The sequence below is a fragment of the Argentina silus genome, assembly GCF_951799395.1.
Source record: "Argentina silus genome assembly, chromosome: 16".
In the NCBI taxonomy this organism is placed as follows: Eukaryota; Metazoa; Chordata; class Actinopteri; order Argentiniformes; family Argentinidae; genus Argentina; species Argentina silus.
Window position 1 is genome coordinate 16,919,923 of NC_139670.1, and position 19,232 is coordinate 16,939,154.

Below are 19,232 nucleotides of genomic sequence, written 5' to 3' on the forward strand. Positions count from 1 at the left end.
TTTTGGAATATGAGAATTATGCCATAATAACACAACAGAGGGGAAAAAGGTGCTGCGGTCATAGACCGCCAGAGGAAACCGATTGTTTTTCGACCTCACATAATAATAGCCCTTAAAGGTTACAGTCCAAAAATATACTATTGCAGTCATTTCTACCAGCTAGATCAAACACCTATCCCATCCCCCCTTGGATGTGAGTGGGATTCTGTGTCATTCTTCATTGGTGGGGAAGATCACAAATCACACAAGAGTCAAAAGGGAGATGCCGGCGTAGTGTGGTGTGTCTGCGAGACGCAGGCGTAGAGTGTGGGTGTCATATGTGACAGCCACTTCCAGGCCATATTCTGATGACTTAACCTACTTTGTCAGCTCTTCCTGTCACAGCCTCCATATTAACACGCTTCTCAGACAAGACTCATTTGCTCCCGTTCCGATATCACACACATTCTGTAATACGCTGAGAAGAGAGGCAGCTCTTTTCTCTGCTAGACTGTGAAAGAGGGCTGTAGCGTTTCAGAGGGATTACGCGTTGAAAAGAACGAGCCGTATCGACGGCTTCCCACCTCAAAAAGGTATCGCAGAGATCGTAGCGCCCGTGGAAAGCTGACTAACAGTTGTCGCGTGGTGAAACGACATGAGGAGAATCCTTTTTAGAAGAACTCCCATCGACACTGTGTTATTCTGTAAACACAGATGTTCTAGGAAGTATCAAGCTGAACTCCCAGTGTTCCACCCCTCCATTGCTGGTCATTACCAAGTCTTTCTGTTTCAGTGAGATGATAACTGGCTTCATGGCTGCCGCTCGCTATTACTTTGTCTAATTAGACTTAAATGCTCGGAGCTTATCAGTGCCCCACCTACACCATCAAGGGGTTGCGGTTTTTCTTTTTTTTTTTCGTTCAACTGATTTTCTTCCTGTTATTTTTTTTCCTCAACACACAAATCAGTTAGAAAGTAGAAAAGTTGGAGTTGAGTGGGTTGAGAGGAAAAGAACATAGCTTTTCCCTTGTACTGTGGGGCAAAAAAAAAGCCCCGACTGAGGGTAGTTCCAAGCCATGGAGCAGGCAGGGAGAGAAGCCTCAGAGGACTACAGGGGCCATTTTAAAAGATGAGAAGGTGCATGAATACAAAAAAGAAGAAGTAAAAAGTCAAGTATCAGCAGAGTATACTGTATACTGTTGGGAGATTTATTCTTTGCTGTTGGTGTTGCTTTACAAGTACACACACGCACACACGCACACACAGACACACACACACGCACACACACCCTGAGAAACAACAACATGTAGGGGAAGTGTCTTTTAACGCCGGCAGCCCATTGTTTAACAGGGGTTTTGAAGAAAGGGGGGGTTGGAGAGAGAAAGAGAGAGAGAGAGAGAGAGAAAAAAAAAACAACGGCTGGTTCAATTTACTAAATTTATTTTCCTCCTGACAGAAAAAGCTGACTTCCATAATAAAAACAGGAAGAGATTCATTTGGTCTCACCAGCTGCTGGGTTTAGCTATAAATGAGTTCCATTTTCATTTAAATAATGATCATCTTCCTGCAACTTCCCAATCATGCGTCGGTAATAATTCAGTTAGTTTTCCTCCCTGAAAACAGACCACCATCATAATTACAATTTCTTAGAGCAGGCCCTGAAATATAATCCATGCCAAGCAGCCAGGCATTTGTTATTGTCAAGCCTTACTGAGACCTAAGCTGCTCTGGATGGTGTGTGGCGGGGGGGGGGGGGAGCAGAAGACTGCTGTCCCAGCGGTGTCTACCTCTGTATACTGGGCCTGTGCCACACAGAGACGCGGCACTTCGAAGGATAACAACAACTAAACGCCTCGTAATGTGTAAAAATTAAATAAAGTCAAATCAAATTGTTCAATACCAGAGGGGACCCTCTAGAGGGTGTCGGTGATTCCAGTGACAAAGTGCTATTTGCTGACACGTCGTTTACACATTAACCAGCTGAATCCAGGGGGGGAAATGCCAATAGCAATTATATCACCTTGAAGATATTAAATGTCCCAGGCAGCGATAGGTAACTAGGTGAACTTGACCAGCTGGTGAGGGCTGCTGGGATGAAATGGTTTCACCCTGAGAGACATGCGGGTACCCTGCTGCTTGGGTAGATGGCTTTTTTTTTCTTTCTCATGAAACACAAATGTACAAAGGATGTCTAAAGCAGTTAAATGGAAAGCAAAGGGGGCAAAGAAACCCTCAGAGTACAAGTGAGCTACTGGCTGTACTGCATTGTCCCATTTCAATACTCCCCTCCCGAAGCTTACCGCCTTAATGTTATTACGTACATATACTCAGACACGGTGCTATAAACTTCATATTTGTAACGGGTACACCCGGACACGGTGCTAACTTCACCATTTTTTTTTTTTTGCTGCCTGTCTCCTAGGAAGCTATTTCATCTCGGAGAAATTCAGATGCCCCCGGAAATTAAAATTTCAAAGATCCGCAGCCCAGCTGAAAAAAGAAAAAAAAATCAATGAAGACAGATCAATGCTCATAGAAATTTCATGAACTTTGAACCGATACAGGCATTATGATGAGAGGGAGGTTGGACTGGGAGACAGGAGATTGTTCCTGGCAGGGGTAAGGCGCTCGCGCAAGGCGATGGACACTCAACAGAGTGGTGATTTCGTCTTCATATTTTATTTCTTTGACAGAAAATGACATTTCAAGTGTACTTCTGTAACAAGGCCAGGGTAAGGCAGTAACCCCCCTGACCCCCCCCCGTCCCCCATCACTGGCCCCACTGGTACTTAGCGGCTCCACATCGATGACGGCCATCGCAGACTCGCAGGTTAACCGCCAACTGATTTGGAATCAAATTGGTTGCCTTTCGCGGCCCGATCGCAGGTGCAAATGAATATTGTAAAATGAAGATCAATACATGGACAGGGGCGGGGGGAAAAAAAGAAAAAAATAATCGAATCGATGACCGCTAAAAATTATTGCTCCGTTTTCCTCCTCATTCAAGATGAGTTGTGTTTTCCTCTCAAAGTCAATACTTTGCAGCTTTTCTCATTAATTTCTCGATACATTTGGCACTGGATTGCGATCACAGATGCTGGCACTGTATGGCAGGGCCTGAGAGGTGCAGAGGGAAGCACACGGAGGCCAGAGGAGGGCTGGAGGCCCCCATCTATCAGCAGGCTGTCCTGGCTACTCGAGCAGAGCTAACGTCCCTGACTTAGCAAGGACAACCTATTTAAAGGAGCATTACAAAGTGATTCAAAATAGCAAAGAGGTGAGAGCCAAATATATCCAAATCATCCCACGGTTCTATTTTTCTAAAATAGAAGCCACTTTCTCTCCCGTTCTTTTTTTTTTTTTTTTTTAATAGAGCTACTGTACTATAGCTGAGGGTATAAATCACATGCAAAAAAAAGAGAGGGGAGAGAGGGGGGGGGGGGGGGGGCATTGGGCGGGGGGGGGGGGGGCATGCTCAATGGCTGCCACTTGTTTCAATTACAGCCTTGGATTTCACAGGTCACTTCATAATTACATGCCATCAAATAATGGCAGAAAATCCCCCCCATCCCGCCCCCCCACTCCCCCCACCCCCCCTCACAAGTGCCCACCTCTGTGACAGTGAGGAGAGAGTGTCGTGTTCTCTGTCTAATTAGTAGAGAAAGAGTGCTCCTCCACTGTATCCCCCCCCCCCACCCCCGCTGCCCCCCACACACACACTCTTACCCACTCTCCCCCCCCCACGCCCCATTCCACCACCCCAGGCGTTCACACGAGCCCCCCCCCCCCCCCCCCTCAACGCGCCGCCCCGCCACAGTAGGCTGGTCTGACATAAATAACGGTATACGCTGGTGTGACAGCATGGAACCGCGGAGAGGGGAGAGAGGGGGGGGGGACAGCTCGTCTGTCTACTTCATAGGGAAGGGAGGAGGAGAGAGAAAAATAGCCCTCACTGACAACTATTGGATTGCATTCAAACAACTCTGTTTACATAGTGAGTGGGGAGGCTATGATTACCGCTCTTTATGGGGTCGGCTGCTATACTGGAAGCATAGCACCACACACAAGCCCACACAAGCCCAGCCCCCTCAGTGAAGGGGAAGCTGTAAGCACCGGCTGTATCAGATACAGAGACCACATCACAAGAGAGAGGTTGGCACTGGGTGGGGAACAGGCGTCTGATGGAGAGATAGGGCTGGAGAAGGAGTACAAGGAGGTAAGTATATCTTGGAGATGTAGACGATGTCTGGTGGCATCTTGAACACGGGCATCGTCACTCCTCGTCACTATTCCGAAAAAGGTCCCGCGTTCACGTTTGTGCTAGCAAACGCTAACGGTCTTTTCCAAGCCCCCAAAAGGAGGCATTTGAAAATGAAGAACAACAATAAACAATCTGGAAAATGTTTCGGATAAGTCCAGAGGAAATGGTATTGTGGCCATACATTACAGGAGTCCATTCGATACCATTTCCCACACAGAGACCCGAGGTTAATGGCTTTTAAATGCCCATAATTAGTCTGCCGGAGCCGGAGCCTGGCTGGTGGTGCCACCGCAGCCGACAGAGAGGAGAGGCCTGCACATCCTCAACCCCTCACATCTCCAACAGCCCCCTTTATTGAGTGAAAGCGAGGAGATGACCCCTTTGTCCTTTTTTTGATGATGAATGGCTGTCTCCTCTCTTCTACATTTTGTCAGTTTTGGTGCAGCGAAGTCGATACCTTCACCTTGACAAGGGAAACTTTGTGATTTATCAGGCCTCCGGCCGATCGCTGCCCCAGCAAACCGCAAACTGGAAGGAGCCAAGTCCACAGAGAGCATACGCGAGAGAGCCTAGCGTTGGTCAAAGACCTCTGGAGTGGAATGGGGGGAGAGAGAGGTGCCGTGTGCTGATAGACAAATGGCTCTTGTTAGAAGGCAGCCTCCAAAAAAAAAGAAAAAGGCCAACAAAAAAAAACGAGAGGGGGAAAAAAACGCTTGACTTGTACTAATAACAAAAAGGGCCATGGCGGTCACCATGGGTCTAAAGATGAAGCACCCTGTCACGGCCCAGGTTGGGAAATTAGCAAATAATGTTCCTTTCTTCTGATAAATGTGTGACAGCTCTCCCTCGCAAATCATTTTTTAACATTTTGATGCATGTCGGCGATCCCATCGGAGGAAAGGAAAAGTTTACTGGCCCTCAGTTTCCCCGGTGATGAATGGCGGGCTGTAAATGTTGGGTTTCTCTGTGAGGTATAGTTCATTTTAAGCAATTCTGGTAAATGGGTGTCACTGATTAGGACAAATGGTGTGGCGGGGTGATAGCACAGACAGCCCCGTCTTATTCTCCCCCTGGCCTCCAGTGAGCCAGAAAGGCCGGGGCCGCCAGTGACCATGCCTAAATAGAAAGCAATAGCTTTGATGCAATTAGACTGCAATGGTGAGCTTTATTTATGAACCCTGTCATAGTTCTGAATCATTTGTAAGGGTGCTCAAGAGGCAGGGCCATGTTAAAGTCTCCATTACTACCTAACCAGTTACACTAACACACACACACACACACACACACACACACGCACACACACACACACACAGTCTTTGCCTGGGATTCCGCTCTCTGCTCGGACAAGAGGATATCGTTTCCTCTCTCTCTGAATTTCAGGTAATAGAATAGAAAAATCGCTGCCAACATTTTGGCAAATGTTCTTTTTTTCTTTCTTCAGCTGAAACCACTGAAGCGAGTAACTTACCAGGGACGGGGAAAAGAGAGTGAGAAACCAGTTTCAATGTCAAATCCAATCGAGGGGCTTAAATGTAACATCTGGATCAGCCTCTTCAAATTGCCTGATCAGCTTTAGAGGACTTATTAGAGAGTGTGGAGTATTGGCAAGAGGACAAACACGTCTGTCGTTCTTTGATTTTTTCCTAGGACCCTCCTGACAGCCTGTTCCAGCACTAGGCCTGATCAATGGATAACCGATACAGGTATCAGAAGCCGCGAGCTAACGGCCTTGGTGGTAACAAAAGATGTTGCGGAACACACAAGGTTAAAGCACACAGAGAACGAACGAACATGAGCATCTTCAAAGGATAAAAAAGCTAGGGACACAAGTAGCACAAACAGTAGCAGAACACATTAAAGTGCTACGCACTTTCTTTAGCCTGGAGCTGTACTGTAACTACCCAGATACAGTGTACAGGGCAGCTAACAGAGCTGTATATAGCCAGCTACAGGATAAAAGGCTAAGCTAACAGAGCTGTATATAGCCAGCTACAGAGTAAAAGGCTAAGCTAACATAGCTGTTTACAAGGCTGTGTACAAGGATGTTCAGACTGAGCTAACAGAGCTGTATATAGCCAGATACAGTGTAAAAGGCTAAGCTAACAGTAGACTAACACTGGATGACATACAGTAGGAGAATGGGGTAATGGGGTGTCATCAGATACAATCCTTATCCTCGAGTTGATGTTTATGTAACCTCATGTTCTACGACAACGTTCCTCTCTACGTTTTCCTCATTCTTTTTCACTTGCAACAGTTTTAAACAAGTGAGATTTACAACACGTTTAATTCCAACACTTGACCCAGTAAGAGAGTACTTGCGAAGTAGCAGCGTACGTGGGAGGCAATTAAGTGTCATTTTCAGCTCGAGTACAAGTCATTTGTTTAAAGAGCGATGACCTCCAAGACAGCCAGTTTGTGTTGGCCGTGATGGGAAATAATTATCGACTGTTAGCCTAAACTAGTGCAGTGTTGACGCTGACAGTGCTGAGAGTGCCGAACGAACACAACAGACCTTTAAAACAACCTCAGAGCCCTGACACCTTCACTCGTCGACTGGTTAGCGATTTCTTTGTGTTTTGATGGTGGAGCCTGGCCAAGAATAGGCTATTCGTAGCAAATAGCTCCCACATATAGAAAATCTGCCTATCTTGAGGGTTGAAGTGTTTTTCTTCTCCCCCCCCCCCCCCCCCGCTACTATGTACCGAGGTGATCAGTTTCATTGATTCAGTAACTTAGGATGACCTTTGTTGTGCAAAGCTGAGGTCTAATTGAGTCACGGTTGACTGATGACTTTTTAAGTTCCCTCTTCGATGCCGGGGTTTATGGCATCTGAAAACATCTTACGGGCTCGCATAAGGGCTCCATAAAGAGGACATAGTTGACCTCTACAGCTCACGGCTCGCTGGGGAGGCCACGTTGACTACAGTAAACTTACAGGGGAGGCACCTTCCACTGTTTGTATGTGACGATTCCTTTTAATTCAAACGATGGGCGTTTCAGTTAAAGGGGAGGGCGGTCAGCATGAACATTCTAAACGAGCTGTGCATGCTGGGACAATTGTTTACACACATTTCCTCAAACTGGGTTTGTGAAGTGTAAAAGGCTGCATGCCCCCCCCCCCCAAAAAAAAACCCCCCAAAGTATTCCCCCATGCCAATACTAGACATTTTTTATATATTAAGTTCAAAGAGGCTGATTCAGAACTAATTAAAACTGTAAAATGTTGGGGGTTATTGCCGATCAATATAGCTTAAGAAGGGAGGGGGGGGGGGGGGCAGTGCAGTGCAGTGAATAATTCCAAAGGGCTGAAAGATAACGTGTACAAATAAGAACGAAAGTGCACCTCTGAGCATTGGTCAAAGAAACAATACACATTAAAGTCATTACCACATTATCATAATTCCACTACTATTGACACTGCTTTAAGGAAATATAACGCTCTCTAGCACTGTTCAAGTAACAACAGTCTATTAAATGGCAATTTCATAGAGATCGGTACTTAATCTTCTGGTTCCTCTTTTCGGTCGCTACAGAGCTGAGCTTGTGCAAACCAGTGTATTGGAGCATCTCAGGAAATGAGGGGAACATATCATTTGTGACTCCATCTTTTAATTTGTTAGGACAATTAACTGTCTTCTTCAAATGCCTCGGAGTAACTCTCTCGCAGTATTGACGAGTGAGAGAGGTAATCAGGGAAGAAGAGTCATGAACAATCAAAACGGCAACAACAACAGCACCGATATTTGGGGCGGGAAAATACTCTTGTCAGCGTGGAATGACATGAAACACTACACTCCTCTTATGAAGTGTGTGTGACTAATGCGAGCCTTCTTGCTAGTTCTGGCATTCTTATAGGGTTGTAGAGAAGCCATTAATGTCTTCACTTATATACCTTCCCTTGGCTTTACACAGCACCCTACACCTTTACACACACACACACACACACTTTCTCTCTCTCTGTCTTGCACACTAGACTCTTGTTTCATTATCTAGGAGGGCTTGTTGCCCTGTGGCCCGGCTCATGCTGAGGAGGTTAAATGTGAGAGTGGCGTGCCAGACTGCTAGCTTGGTGGGACCGTGATAGAAAACAGCTGCCCAGAGGGAGTCCAGGGCCCTCCGTGCTCCGACGGCACCACAGTGTTCACAGCCAGGACCGCGGTGGTCTGGGTGTGTGTGTGTGTGTGTGTGTGTGTGTGTGTGGGGGGGGGGGGATAGGGGCTCTGGAGCTCAGTTTTCAAGGAGTGAAAGTCATTCCTGATGATTATCTCATTGTACCGCGTCAATTTGGGATCAGACAGAAGCTTCCAGGTCAGACAGACAGTGACCCGCCCCCCCCCCCCCCCCCCCCCCCCAACCCCCCCGCCCTCCACACACACACACACACACTAACACCACGACCACCTTCCCAGCCTTCCCCGCCGCCACTGACAGCAGATTAGCCTCCGCTAGCCCCTGCTCTCCAGACACAGACAGTGACCCCCTACTATAAACACAATCACACCACCACCACACACACAAACCTACACAGACACAATGTCATGATCCTAAACAACACACACACACGCACACACACACACCGAATCCAGCATGCCTAAAATGTGTTTCCCTCAACTTTTCCGTTTTTTGGTCTTTTTTGTCTTCAAAACAAATCGCCCATGAGCTGGTCATGTGACGGCAGCATTGTAATGGTTCTGGTCATGTGACGTGTCTGTAAGGGCTGGAGATTAACAGGAGTTGGCAGCTGCCCCCCCCCCCCCCCCCCCCCTCCCACCCCCCAGGATGGGCTGGGAGGGGAAGGGAAGGAGGGATAGGGTTACAGAGAGAAAGGGGGCCTCATTCGAGCACCTTTTGACCGGGCAGCTCTCACACGTTTTACAGCCCTGTGAGCCCAGGGGCTGCCATTGTCACAGCCGGGTGGGCCTGCAGTCATACAGCATGATGCTGCCTCTGCACTTAGCAGACCATGGAGAGACTGAGACGAGGGGGGGGGAGAGTAAAATAGAGAGTGAGAGAGAGGAAGAAAGAAAGAAAGAGAGAAAGAAAGAAAGAAAGAAAGAAGAGAGAGAGAGAGAGAGAGAGAGAGACAGTAAAATAGAGAGTGAGAGAGAGGAAGAAAGAATGAAAGAAAGAAAGAGAGAGAGTCAAATATAGAGTGAGAGAGAAATACACTCACTGAACACTTTATTAGGAACACCTGTACATGTTCTCATGGTGGAGGTGGTATAATGGTGTGGGGAATGTTTTCTTGGAACACTTTGGGTCTGTTAATACCAACCAATCATCGCTTGAATGCCACAGCCTATTTGAGTATTGTTGTTGACCGTGTGTGCATCCCTTCATGGCCACAATTTACCCATCTTCTAATGGCTACTTCCAGCATGATAATGCACCATGTCACAATGCAAAAGTTGTCTCAAACTGGTTTCATGAACATGACAATGAGTTCAGTGTTCTTCAGTGGCCTTCCCAGTCACACTTTTGGGATGTGGTGGAACGGGAGATTCACAGCTTGAAAGGGCACCTGAAAGATCTGCAGGAATTGCGTGATGCAATCATGTCATCATGAACCAGAATCTCAAAGGAATGTTTCCAACATCTTGTGGAATCAATGCCACGAAGAACTGAGGCTGTTTTGAGAGCAAAGGGAGGCCCTACCCAGTATTAGTATAGTGTTGTAATAAAGTGCTCAGTGAGTGTATAGAGTAAAGAAAGAAAGAAAGAAAGAAAGAAAGAAAGAGAGAAAGAATGAAAGAAGGAGAGAGAGAGAGAGACAGAGAGATGGATGAGGGAAAGGGTCATCAAGGGAAAGAGAGAGAGAGAAAACATATCCTGTAGAATGTGCTTACCGGTGTAGACGAATCGCCCGGGAGCCCCTTTGCAGAACTGCTTGGACTTGTAGGAGAGGGTGACTTCCACCACCCCGGGGATGTGCCTGGGTGGGGTCTGCACTCTGATAGCATGGGGCGTTATCAGCTGTGGAGAATCAACAGGGAGCAATCAGCGAGCGAGTAGCGTGATGTGATGGCTCGCCTGGCCGGGCGAGTGACGTTCGCCAGCTCAACTCAATTACAGCAATCACTCCAAATGAGCCTGTCATCTAGCAAGGCTCCATTCGCCGGCTACATGGCCAAGCTCAAGGTTTCTCCAACGTTTTTTTTTTTTTTTGGGTGTGTGTGTGTATGTGTGTGTGTGTGTGTGTGTGTGTTTTTTTCACAGGAGAAAACCCAACGTCTGTAGAAAATGTTTCTTGGCTTTGGCTTTTCCCAGGAAAGGCCAGGGGGCATAGTTCACGCCAAAATTACCTCCATATGTTTCCCCGCAGTGTTATTCCTTAGTAATATTTCAGGCCCCTAATTGTTCAATTGTTTCGCAAGGCCTCATGGTTTCTGCTTTCGTTCCCCGAGAGGCCTCAGGATTCCATTTCCTGCTGTTAGACATGCTGCGCATTCGTTTATCTAGCTTCTTATCTACTTCTGTGATTACACATGCACTCACACACACACACACACACACTCACACGCACGCACACACACAGGCAAACACACGCACACACAACTTCCATTGATTGGCTACAGCTACAGCTCCCACCTGCACATTTGCTTCATACTACACCGCCAACTCATGTGTGAAATGTATAAACAGCACCGCTGCATAAGTCCAATTTATATTATTACACCTACCCTCTCAACAACATTATCTATGGCGTCTATCCTTAATATCCTGAAATCATACATTCGTCTTAGAATCGAACACATTCTTACCTCGCTCCACACAAGCATGGTCCCAAACACGACTTGAAGGCCGTCGAAGAAGTTGTCTCCTATGATGATGACCGTAGCGCCCCCTGTGGTCCATCCTTCGCTCGGGCTGATGGCCTTTATGCACGGGGTAGCTGCTTGGGACAGAGCAAGAAAAAAGAGACTTTAGGACCGAGGACTCTAGTCAGCCCATCTGTTACCCAGTTACAAATCACACCATGGACAATAAAACAAGAAAAAAACAAACAAAAAGCATGAATGATTTGGCCACCAGGCACAAAAGGGGGCACCGTCATACATCAAAGCGCTCATGTGGTTAAGGAAAAGAAACGTAAATGGTTTTACGCTCCCAGAAAAGCCAACCGTTCGGTGAGCGAGGGCCCAAGAAAAATGGCTTGATGTTGCAAATTGTGTGTCAGGGCAAATATGGCTATTACAAATGATTAAGCAGCGTATGCATGTGGCATGTCGATTTATCTGCTTTGCTTCCCGGATCTAAGCAGAGTCAATCAAAAGGTCGTTGAGCGAGGTGGAGGAGCAAAAGCCTGGCGTTTCGATTTCTTGTAGAGCCACTAATTGGGACGAGCCTTTTTATCCGCAAACTTTGCCTTTGGTTCAAAACTTCAACCCTCACCCACATACAGACACACACACACACACACGCGCACACACACACATACACACACCCTGAGCAGCCGGTAATGACTACTTTTCTTTCTTCATAGAGAGCACGCAATTCATTTAAAAACTTAATTTAAAAGGGCATGTATTAAAATCTGTCAGAGGTGCTCAGTATGAGCAGAAAGTAGCATGATCTTTGTAGCCACAGATCTGATACACTGAGTTGACCTCCCTCAGCTCCCTTCTATTGAGCTCTGCTAGTCCCTATTCCACTGGTGGTACAGACTGTGGTAGAACCACGGCAGAACCACAGTAGAACCACGGCAGAACCACAGTAGAACCGCAGCAGAACCACAGTAGAACCGCAGAGGAACCACAATAGAACCACGGCAGAACCACAGAGGAACCACAATAGAACCACGGCAGAACCACTGCAGAACCGCTGCAGAACCACGGCAGAACCACAATAGAACCGCAGCAGAACGGTCACAGGAACACAGCAGCCCCCTTCACCGTAGCAACCGAGACACGGGCGCCGAGGGCGGCCCCCCACACCACCCCTCCCCCCCGTTAGAACAGGCCTTTGATCAGACCTCCCTGTACATTCTGTTGACAGACCTCCTTCGGCCTCCTTTGATGAAATGTTTGAATGCCGGCTCTGATACAAAAGGGTTGATAGTAAAGATGTACACTCTGGGCTATCAAAGCTCACTTCTACTACTACTACTACCGTTTTACATCTCCCTACGCACCGGTGGGAGGCTCCACACACTGCTACAGCTACTGGACCTCTTTTCTCTCTCCTCCTTCTGTAAACTGCTATTTTTTCCTCTTCTTTTTTTTCTTTCTGGGTCCATCATTCGTATTGTTGTTGACCGGGGAGAGACAATGAAGCGGTGCTTTTAACTTTAGAGCCACAAAGCCTTCTAAATAATTCAGGCGAGATGTTTGGCAATTGGTAGAACCTTTTAACGTGATTGGTCTTGTTGCACCAAAGGTGCACTGTACCACTTCATTGAAATCGTTTTTTTTCCCCTTCGTATTACAATGTCATCTACTCATAATGTGTGTGATAACAACAACAATCCTCATCAAAATAAAAATGAAAAAAAAAAAATATCGAGAATTATTGCGATAATATATCATCATCATTATTATTATTATTATTATTATTATTATTATTATTATTATTATTATTATTATTATTATTATATAATCTGATCATATCATTATGATTTTGGATCAACAATGTGTGGGTGTGATGATCCAGTGTGATCAGTGGTGTGTGTTGGTTCTCTCTCCCCTCTCCCCCTGCCTCCTCTGCCCTATGAAGCCAGCCAAGTTAATCACCATTAGGTATTGTTGTGTCGAACACTCCAGACATGGCTTCGCTCTTTGTTTGCTTTAATGTTGGACTAGTGGAGGTTGTATTTGCTCATTCCACGCGCATCTCCCCGTGCAGCAAAGGCCCCAGAGCACACATGGCACACACACACACACACACACAAGCACACACACACACAAGCACGCACACACACACCAGGAGCCTTGCCCTTAACTAGCGCTGTTGACTCCATGCTAATAAGTTCATACAAATTTTCATTTCTGAGGCTTGCGAGTGACATTTGCTTTTCTTAATTGCAGGCAGAGCGTTTGAAAAAGGATCAACTCTCTAAAGACAGACATGCCTCCTCAAAGGGACTGACCTTCATCAGCTCTGCCAATTATAGCAAATAATTCACCAAAAATTACAGTAAACAAATTTACTTTGTGTAGGTGAGAGGGTGGGGTGGGTGGTGGGTGGTGGGTGGGGGGGGGGGGGTGGAGAAGGCAGGAGGAGGGGAGGGGGCGGCTGCGTTGGGGGGGGGGTTTGTCGGGAGAGGAGGAAGGGTGGATGGGTGGGTGGGTGGGTGGGGGGGGGGGGGGGGGGCATGGAGCAGGCACAGGAGGGGCCAAGCTCTAGCTGGCAGCTGGGGCCTGAGAGCACCGCACATTTGCCGCGGAATTCGCAATGCTTTCTGCCCCCCCCCCCCTTCCCTCCCTCCCTCTCTCTCTCTCCCTGTCCATCCATGGTACGAGCAGAGCCCGGCGTGGAGAGAGAGAGAGAGAGAGAGAGAGAAAGAGAGAGAGAGAGAGGGAGACGGGGGCCCAGAGCACAGCCGCGTCGGAGCCCGAGCCGTGAGCTGTCTCCCTCCTGCCCCACATTTGCATACATTTTCAATGCACATATAGAAGGGGGAACATGTGTTCAATGGGGAGCATGGCGAACCGAATTACACAGACAGCGTTAGCCATCTAATGATATACGTGCACAATGCACTCAAGCAGATGATGGAAATTGGAGAGAGCAGACGCACAGGCAAGCAACGGGCCCTGTGGTTTTTGGTGAGAGCAACCCGAGGTTCACAGGAGCCGCACCGTGGCCAAGTTCACCACCTCCCCGCCTCACCCATCTCACCCATCGCATCAGAGAGACACGGACAGCTTGGTTTTGTTCTGGTCGATAATTAGTCTGATTTTTTTTTTTTTTTTTTTTTTTAAATTTGTTTTTTTGGTGGTGATCAAGTAAAACAAGAAAAAAAAAAAAAAAAGAAGACATTGGAGAAGACAGTGGAGATGTCGCACGAAGCATCGGAAAAAAATGTTTCGGACGATATATATATATTTTTTAATTTCTTCTGATTTCAATCTTTTTTTTTTTTTTTTTTTCATCCAAGATTTGGGGGATTTATTTTTATTGTTTTCATGACCAATAAGTCCTCACTCTGTGCCTTGCCATGCCTATGCCAGGCAGCTCTCTGCTCCGCTCATATTTCTCATCACAATGCAGCCCCCTCATCTACCACTATCACTTGTCACACTTGGACGAATCGCTGGCTTTGTTCACCGAACCCCTTTTCCTGTGCTTCAAGTGGACAGTCAACAGCTAGCCAAGTAGCTGAAAGCCCCTTGGTCCCCCCCCCCACCCACCCACCTAACCCCCCCCCCCCCCCCCCCCCCCTTGAGTATTATTTACTGAACATCAGCGCGGCGCGGTGCGAACGCTCTAATCAGGCCCCCGCGCTCCCCTCTTCCCAAGGCAACATGGCAGCGTTTGTCACCTTCTCTCCTCATCCTCACGATATGGAGACACTCAAACAGGTCTCGTCTTGCCTGGTGGAGGGAGAGAGTGGGGGGGGGGGGGGGGGGGGGGGGGCCTTCCTTTGTTCTGCCTGCTAAAATGTCTTGTAATTGTGCGGTGGGGACGGCCAGATGGCGTGGCTGATAGTGCAGCTGACGGGATTATACCTTTTACCTCTCCTAGGGCCATCTGTTCCCTTTAACTCGCTAAAGCCCTGCAGCCTGGATCCGCTTGTCTTTATTGCATAAACCTAACAGCATTACAGCCACTTGGCATGCAAATCAGCCTGGGCCGCTCCAGGGCCTTGAAAGGCAGCGGCGAGGCAGAGTAGCAGCCCTCCTCAGCATCCCCCTCAGACTCGGTCTCAGCTCAGCTCAGCTCTGCTCTCGCTCTCTCTCTCTCTCTCTCTCTCTCTCTCTCTCTGTCTCAACAGTGCTGACGACAGGGTCATTTATGAACTAGGGGGAACAAGTGTGAGTGAGAGAGGCAGTGAGTGAGAGAGGAATGGGTGTGCGTGGGTGTGTGTATGTGTGTGTGTGTGTGTGTGTGTGTGTGTCATGCCTGTGTCAATTTAGTGAATTATGGTCACAAGGACATCAGCTGGCACACATTGTCTGTGAACATGCCTTGCTGATGTTACAAAAATTAAGATAACACATTTAAGCGAGTGAAAAACTGAATGACATCCCAAGAATGTGTTGCAAATCGAAAGCACACTCCGGTTCTGGACTTCATTGCTGACATGGATGGGATTATGTTTTATGACTGACTATTCATGTGTTTTGTATTGTGTTGAATCGCGTCTCACAGCACACCGGATGGAACGAGACTCTGTCTTCTTTTTATTTGTCTCCTTATTCCTTCAGCTAAACACGACAATATAAAAGCGGAAGACTGAGAGTGTTGACTCCGTCATCTGAGAACGTGTGGGTGTTTAAGGAGGAGGTGTGCTGTTCACAATTCCCCTAAAAATTCAAATGACTTTGAACCAAAGAACGATGTCACTCTTCAATATCTCGAACTCTTCTCGTTAAAGTCATCCTTCTATCTCTCCTTCACTGACCTCTGCCCTACGACAAGATCCATACACGGATGGATATCCTACGTACTGTTCCCTCTTAATAAACGACAAGATGGAGGAGGCACACACTGCCGATGAAGAGATTGATCATAGCACCAACAAAAATGGATGGATTTATAAGAAAAAGGGTGTCTGCAAATTGGGCTTTGAAGACGAATTGCCCCAGTGGTTGCTAGGTGGGTTGGGCTAGAGGGCTGTGTAGACGCCAGTTTCCCCCGTCCCACGGGAGTGCCACAGACAAGGGGGGAGAGGGGGGGAGGCGAGGGGGGGGGGGGAGGGCTCAACCTCTTTAATTGCTCTCCTAATTAAAGTCGGTTGCTAAGCAAAACACACCTACCATCTAGTGAGAGACAAACAATACGTCATTGGGCATAACGACTTTGGCGCTCAGGGCAAACCGTCAATTATTATATTTTCGTTCTGCCGTTTTGTCATTAACAAAGAACCAAAAAAAAACAAATAAGTTTGCTTTCCCTCCCCTGCAGAGTTTTGAATTGATATAGAGCCTTAGCTTTCTTCCTGTTGCATTATTAAATATCACCTCTTTGTTAGTGATTTGATAATTAATATCTCATTAAGGCTAGAAATACTAATGTTATGTTTTAAAGGTTTCGGTAACCTCACATTATCCACACAATCTCGTTTTCACAAAGAAATGTACTCTGGTAAGGTCAGATTTTCCAGAGTTTTTAAACTGAATGCAGTCCAACAGGAGAGGTTAAAGGGCATCCTGCATCTACATTTCCCAGGGTTTGCTGTTCCAATGTTCCTCCCTATTCCTTTCTCTGTTTTCCTTCTTTTTTTTTTTGCAGACCAGGCAATCAGTCAATCAGCCTGAATCAGCTGGGCTGGACTTCTCACAGCTGTACACCACTGCTGTCATACATCGCTACACAGCTCGACCTGACCTCACGAAAAATCATTTGCAGATTTTAGGTGTTTTATAACAAGCCATATTGGTCCAGAAACACGTCAAACAACTCAATAGAGAGCAGAGGGAAACTGGAGGTATATACAAAGCAATAATAATAATAATAATAACAATAAGAATATTTCATACATGAAAATATGAAAATAGTCGGAAAATGAGAGAAGCTCATAGCAACATGACATCTATCACTAAGATGAGAAGAGTGTTGGAGCACTACGAAGTCGTACTACGAGAGGGAGGGAGAAGAGGCGTACTCTTAAGGCGATAACAGGAAGACTTCTAAACAATCGAGCGAGAGATGCAGACGATGAGTGTGTCAGGAAAAGGGGAAAAAAGGGATGAACTACGCTAGCGGAAGAGAAGAGTGAGAGGGCGGCGTTCGGGCAAATGAAAATGGGAAAATTTGTGCCTACCATTGTCCTGATAAGGAAGAGCCGTACCTTCTGAAGGGTCGAGACGACGGGCCCTTCTGCCGTGCTTGGAGTTGTTGTGGACGAACATGTTGTCGGACACAGCCAGGACGTGGCCGTCCACGTTGACTGTTGTCGATACAACAACCTGCAACAAGAGTGGAAGGGGGAGCAGGTCATTAGATAGCTACGTGAGAGGCCGCTAGTGGACCTAGCTATAGCACACCACAGTCACCTGATACGTCCCCGAAGCAGGCTAGCCTAGACGTGCTAGCCTAGCCGTGCTAGCCTGTCTCAGATGCACAGAGCGGGAGTCCGGTTCCAATGTGCGGTGCTATAGCAGGAGGTTGGAGGTTGTGTGGAGAGTTTTATGGAAGAGGACGACACAGGAGACCACAGTGGCTTTATTGCATTGTACGGAGTGTCACATTCAAACAGAGAAACACATGGAAGAGCTTCTCTATAGTGCTTGTGTTAGTTTTAATGCTGTCCCCCCCCCCCCCGTTGGTGTTCTGCTGTATAACACAAGTTGGATGGGTGGTCAACCAGTGGCTTGTCAAAGATACCCCAGCCACGGTAGTCTGGGGTTATTCACTGTTTTTAATATTGTGTTTGTTTGACTCTTTCCACCCGTTCAGCGCGACATAACTCTAGGGTTTGTTTTGAATGCTGAGAGCCGTACAAGCACCTTCCACACCTTCGGAACAATAAGTGAAAACACATTTCATGCACAAAGCATGAGGCCTGGAAGTCCTTGCAGTTGTTTATTTTGTAAGCGGTGGGGGGGGTGGGGGCTGAGGGCTGGGGGGTATAGGAGAGAGAAGTGGCTAGTTTTTGTCGTCCTCGGTTTCACAGTACAAGTCCCTGTAGGTTCGGAGTTATTAAGACTATAAATTATATCACACCAATCAGAAAAATAGTCTATTTTCACACCTTGAGTAGCAAAACAAAACAGGAGCTGTTAAAAGTTTCCCTCCAGTGTGTTGGCACTCAACACACACCATTAACGTCCAAGCTCAGGACGTTAAATACAGGTTTATATATTTTTCTTGAGGCATAAGAGAAGTCCTACTTAGTCCAATGTGAAGACTATCTCCTAGCGATAACAGCGAACGCTTCACAGACAGCCTAGATGTCCAATCAAAACATTTTCCTACGTCAAAATATTGGCCTTATTCCGTTTTTTTTTTTTTTCCCCCTTCATTTATCTCAGTTTTTTTTTTTCTTCTCTCCCTCCCTCCCTCTCCGCGTAACAGCACAGTCGTCTAACTCTCTCCATCCAGTCAGTCAGAAAAAGAGGCACGTCTAATTTCGCTTCGAGCACATCATTAACCTTTGTTATGATAGCAGGGTTGTTTTGTCCAAATAAGACACCGGATTAACAAGTGTGAACGTGGCGATAAAAGGCTCTTTTGTCACTAGGAGTGGGTGTAAGCAATACCTGCCACTCATCTCGCGACCCTCCATTTTGAATAAGAGAGTGTGTGTGTGTGTGTGTGTGTGTTTTTTTTTCAAAGCGCACCGCCACTCACCATTCATCTGCCACTTAAAGGTAACAACACACACACACACACACACGGAGGAGGGGGACTCACTCATAGGCTCTATCAGCTCTGAACAGTCTCTCTCTTCGCCGTCTGTGGCCCTCTCCACACTAATAGCCACCATTCACATTGATCTATTGATATTATTGATTGGCTGGTTTATCTCATTACGGCCGGCAAACAGCCTACACCAACACCCTCCCCTCCTCGCCCGAAACGCCGAGACGGGCGATGGCGAAGGGACAAAACGAAGAGGGTGGCCCAAAAAGCCCCTCTCGAATGAATGATCCCAACCTCCTTCTCTCTATTTAGTAAACAATTCTAATTATACAGTTGCATTTAATGCCCGGTAATAGGGCTTTTTACCATGTGAATGGCGAAGGGGGATCGGCGATGAATGGGGAAAGTGTTTTCAGTCAGAGAGCAGTAAAGCTCCTTCCCAGGTTCATTCTGATGGTGATTGACCTCAGTATGTCAATGGAATTTGTCTCTTTTTTTTTCTTTTTCTTCCCCCCACCCTCTC

General features: G+C 47.0%; 1 protein-coding gene across 3 annotated transcripts in view; it reads right to left on the reverse strand.

Annotated features, from left to right (window-relative positions):
- The window catches only part of ebf3a (EBF transcription factor 3a), a 94,659-nt gene that overhangs the window by 16,882 nt on the left and 58,545 nt on the right, over nt 1-19,232 (reverse strand). For 2 of the 3 annotated variants that reach the window (XM_083687365.1, XM_083687366.1), the window contains exons 8-10: nt 17,196-17,313; nt 11,005-11,138; nt 10,090-10,216 (exon numbers count right to left, since the gene is read on the reverse strand). In XM_083687365.1, the coding sequence (XP_083543491.1) occupies nt 10,090-10,216; nt 11,005-11,138; nt 17,196-17,313 (379 nt within the window). Of the gene's footprint in view, nt 1-10,089; nt 10,217-11,004; nt 11,139-17,168; nt 17,314-19,232 lie in introns of all 3 variants that reach the window. The other variant, XM_083687364.1, reaches the window with a different exon arrangement.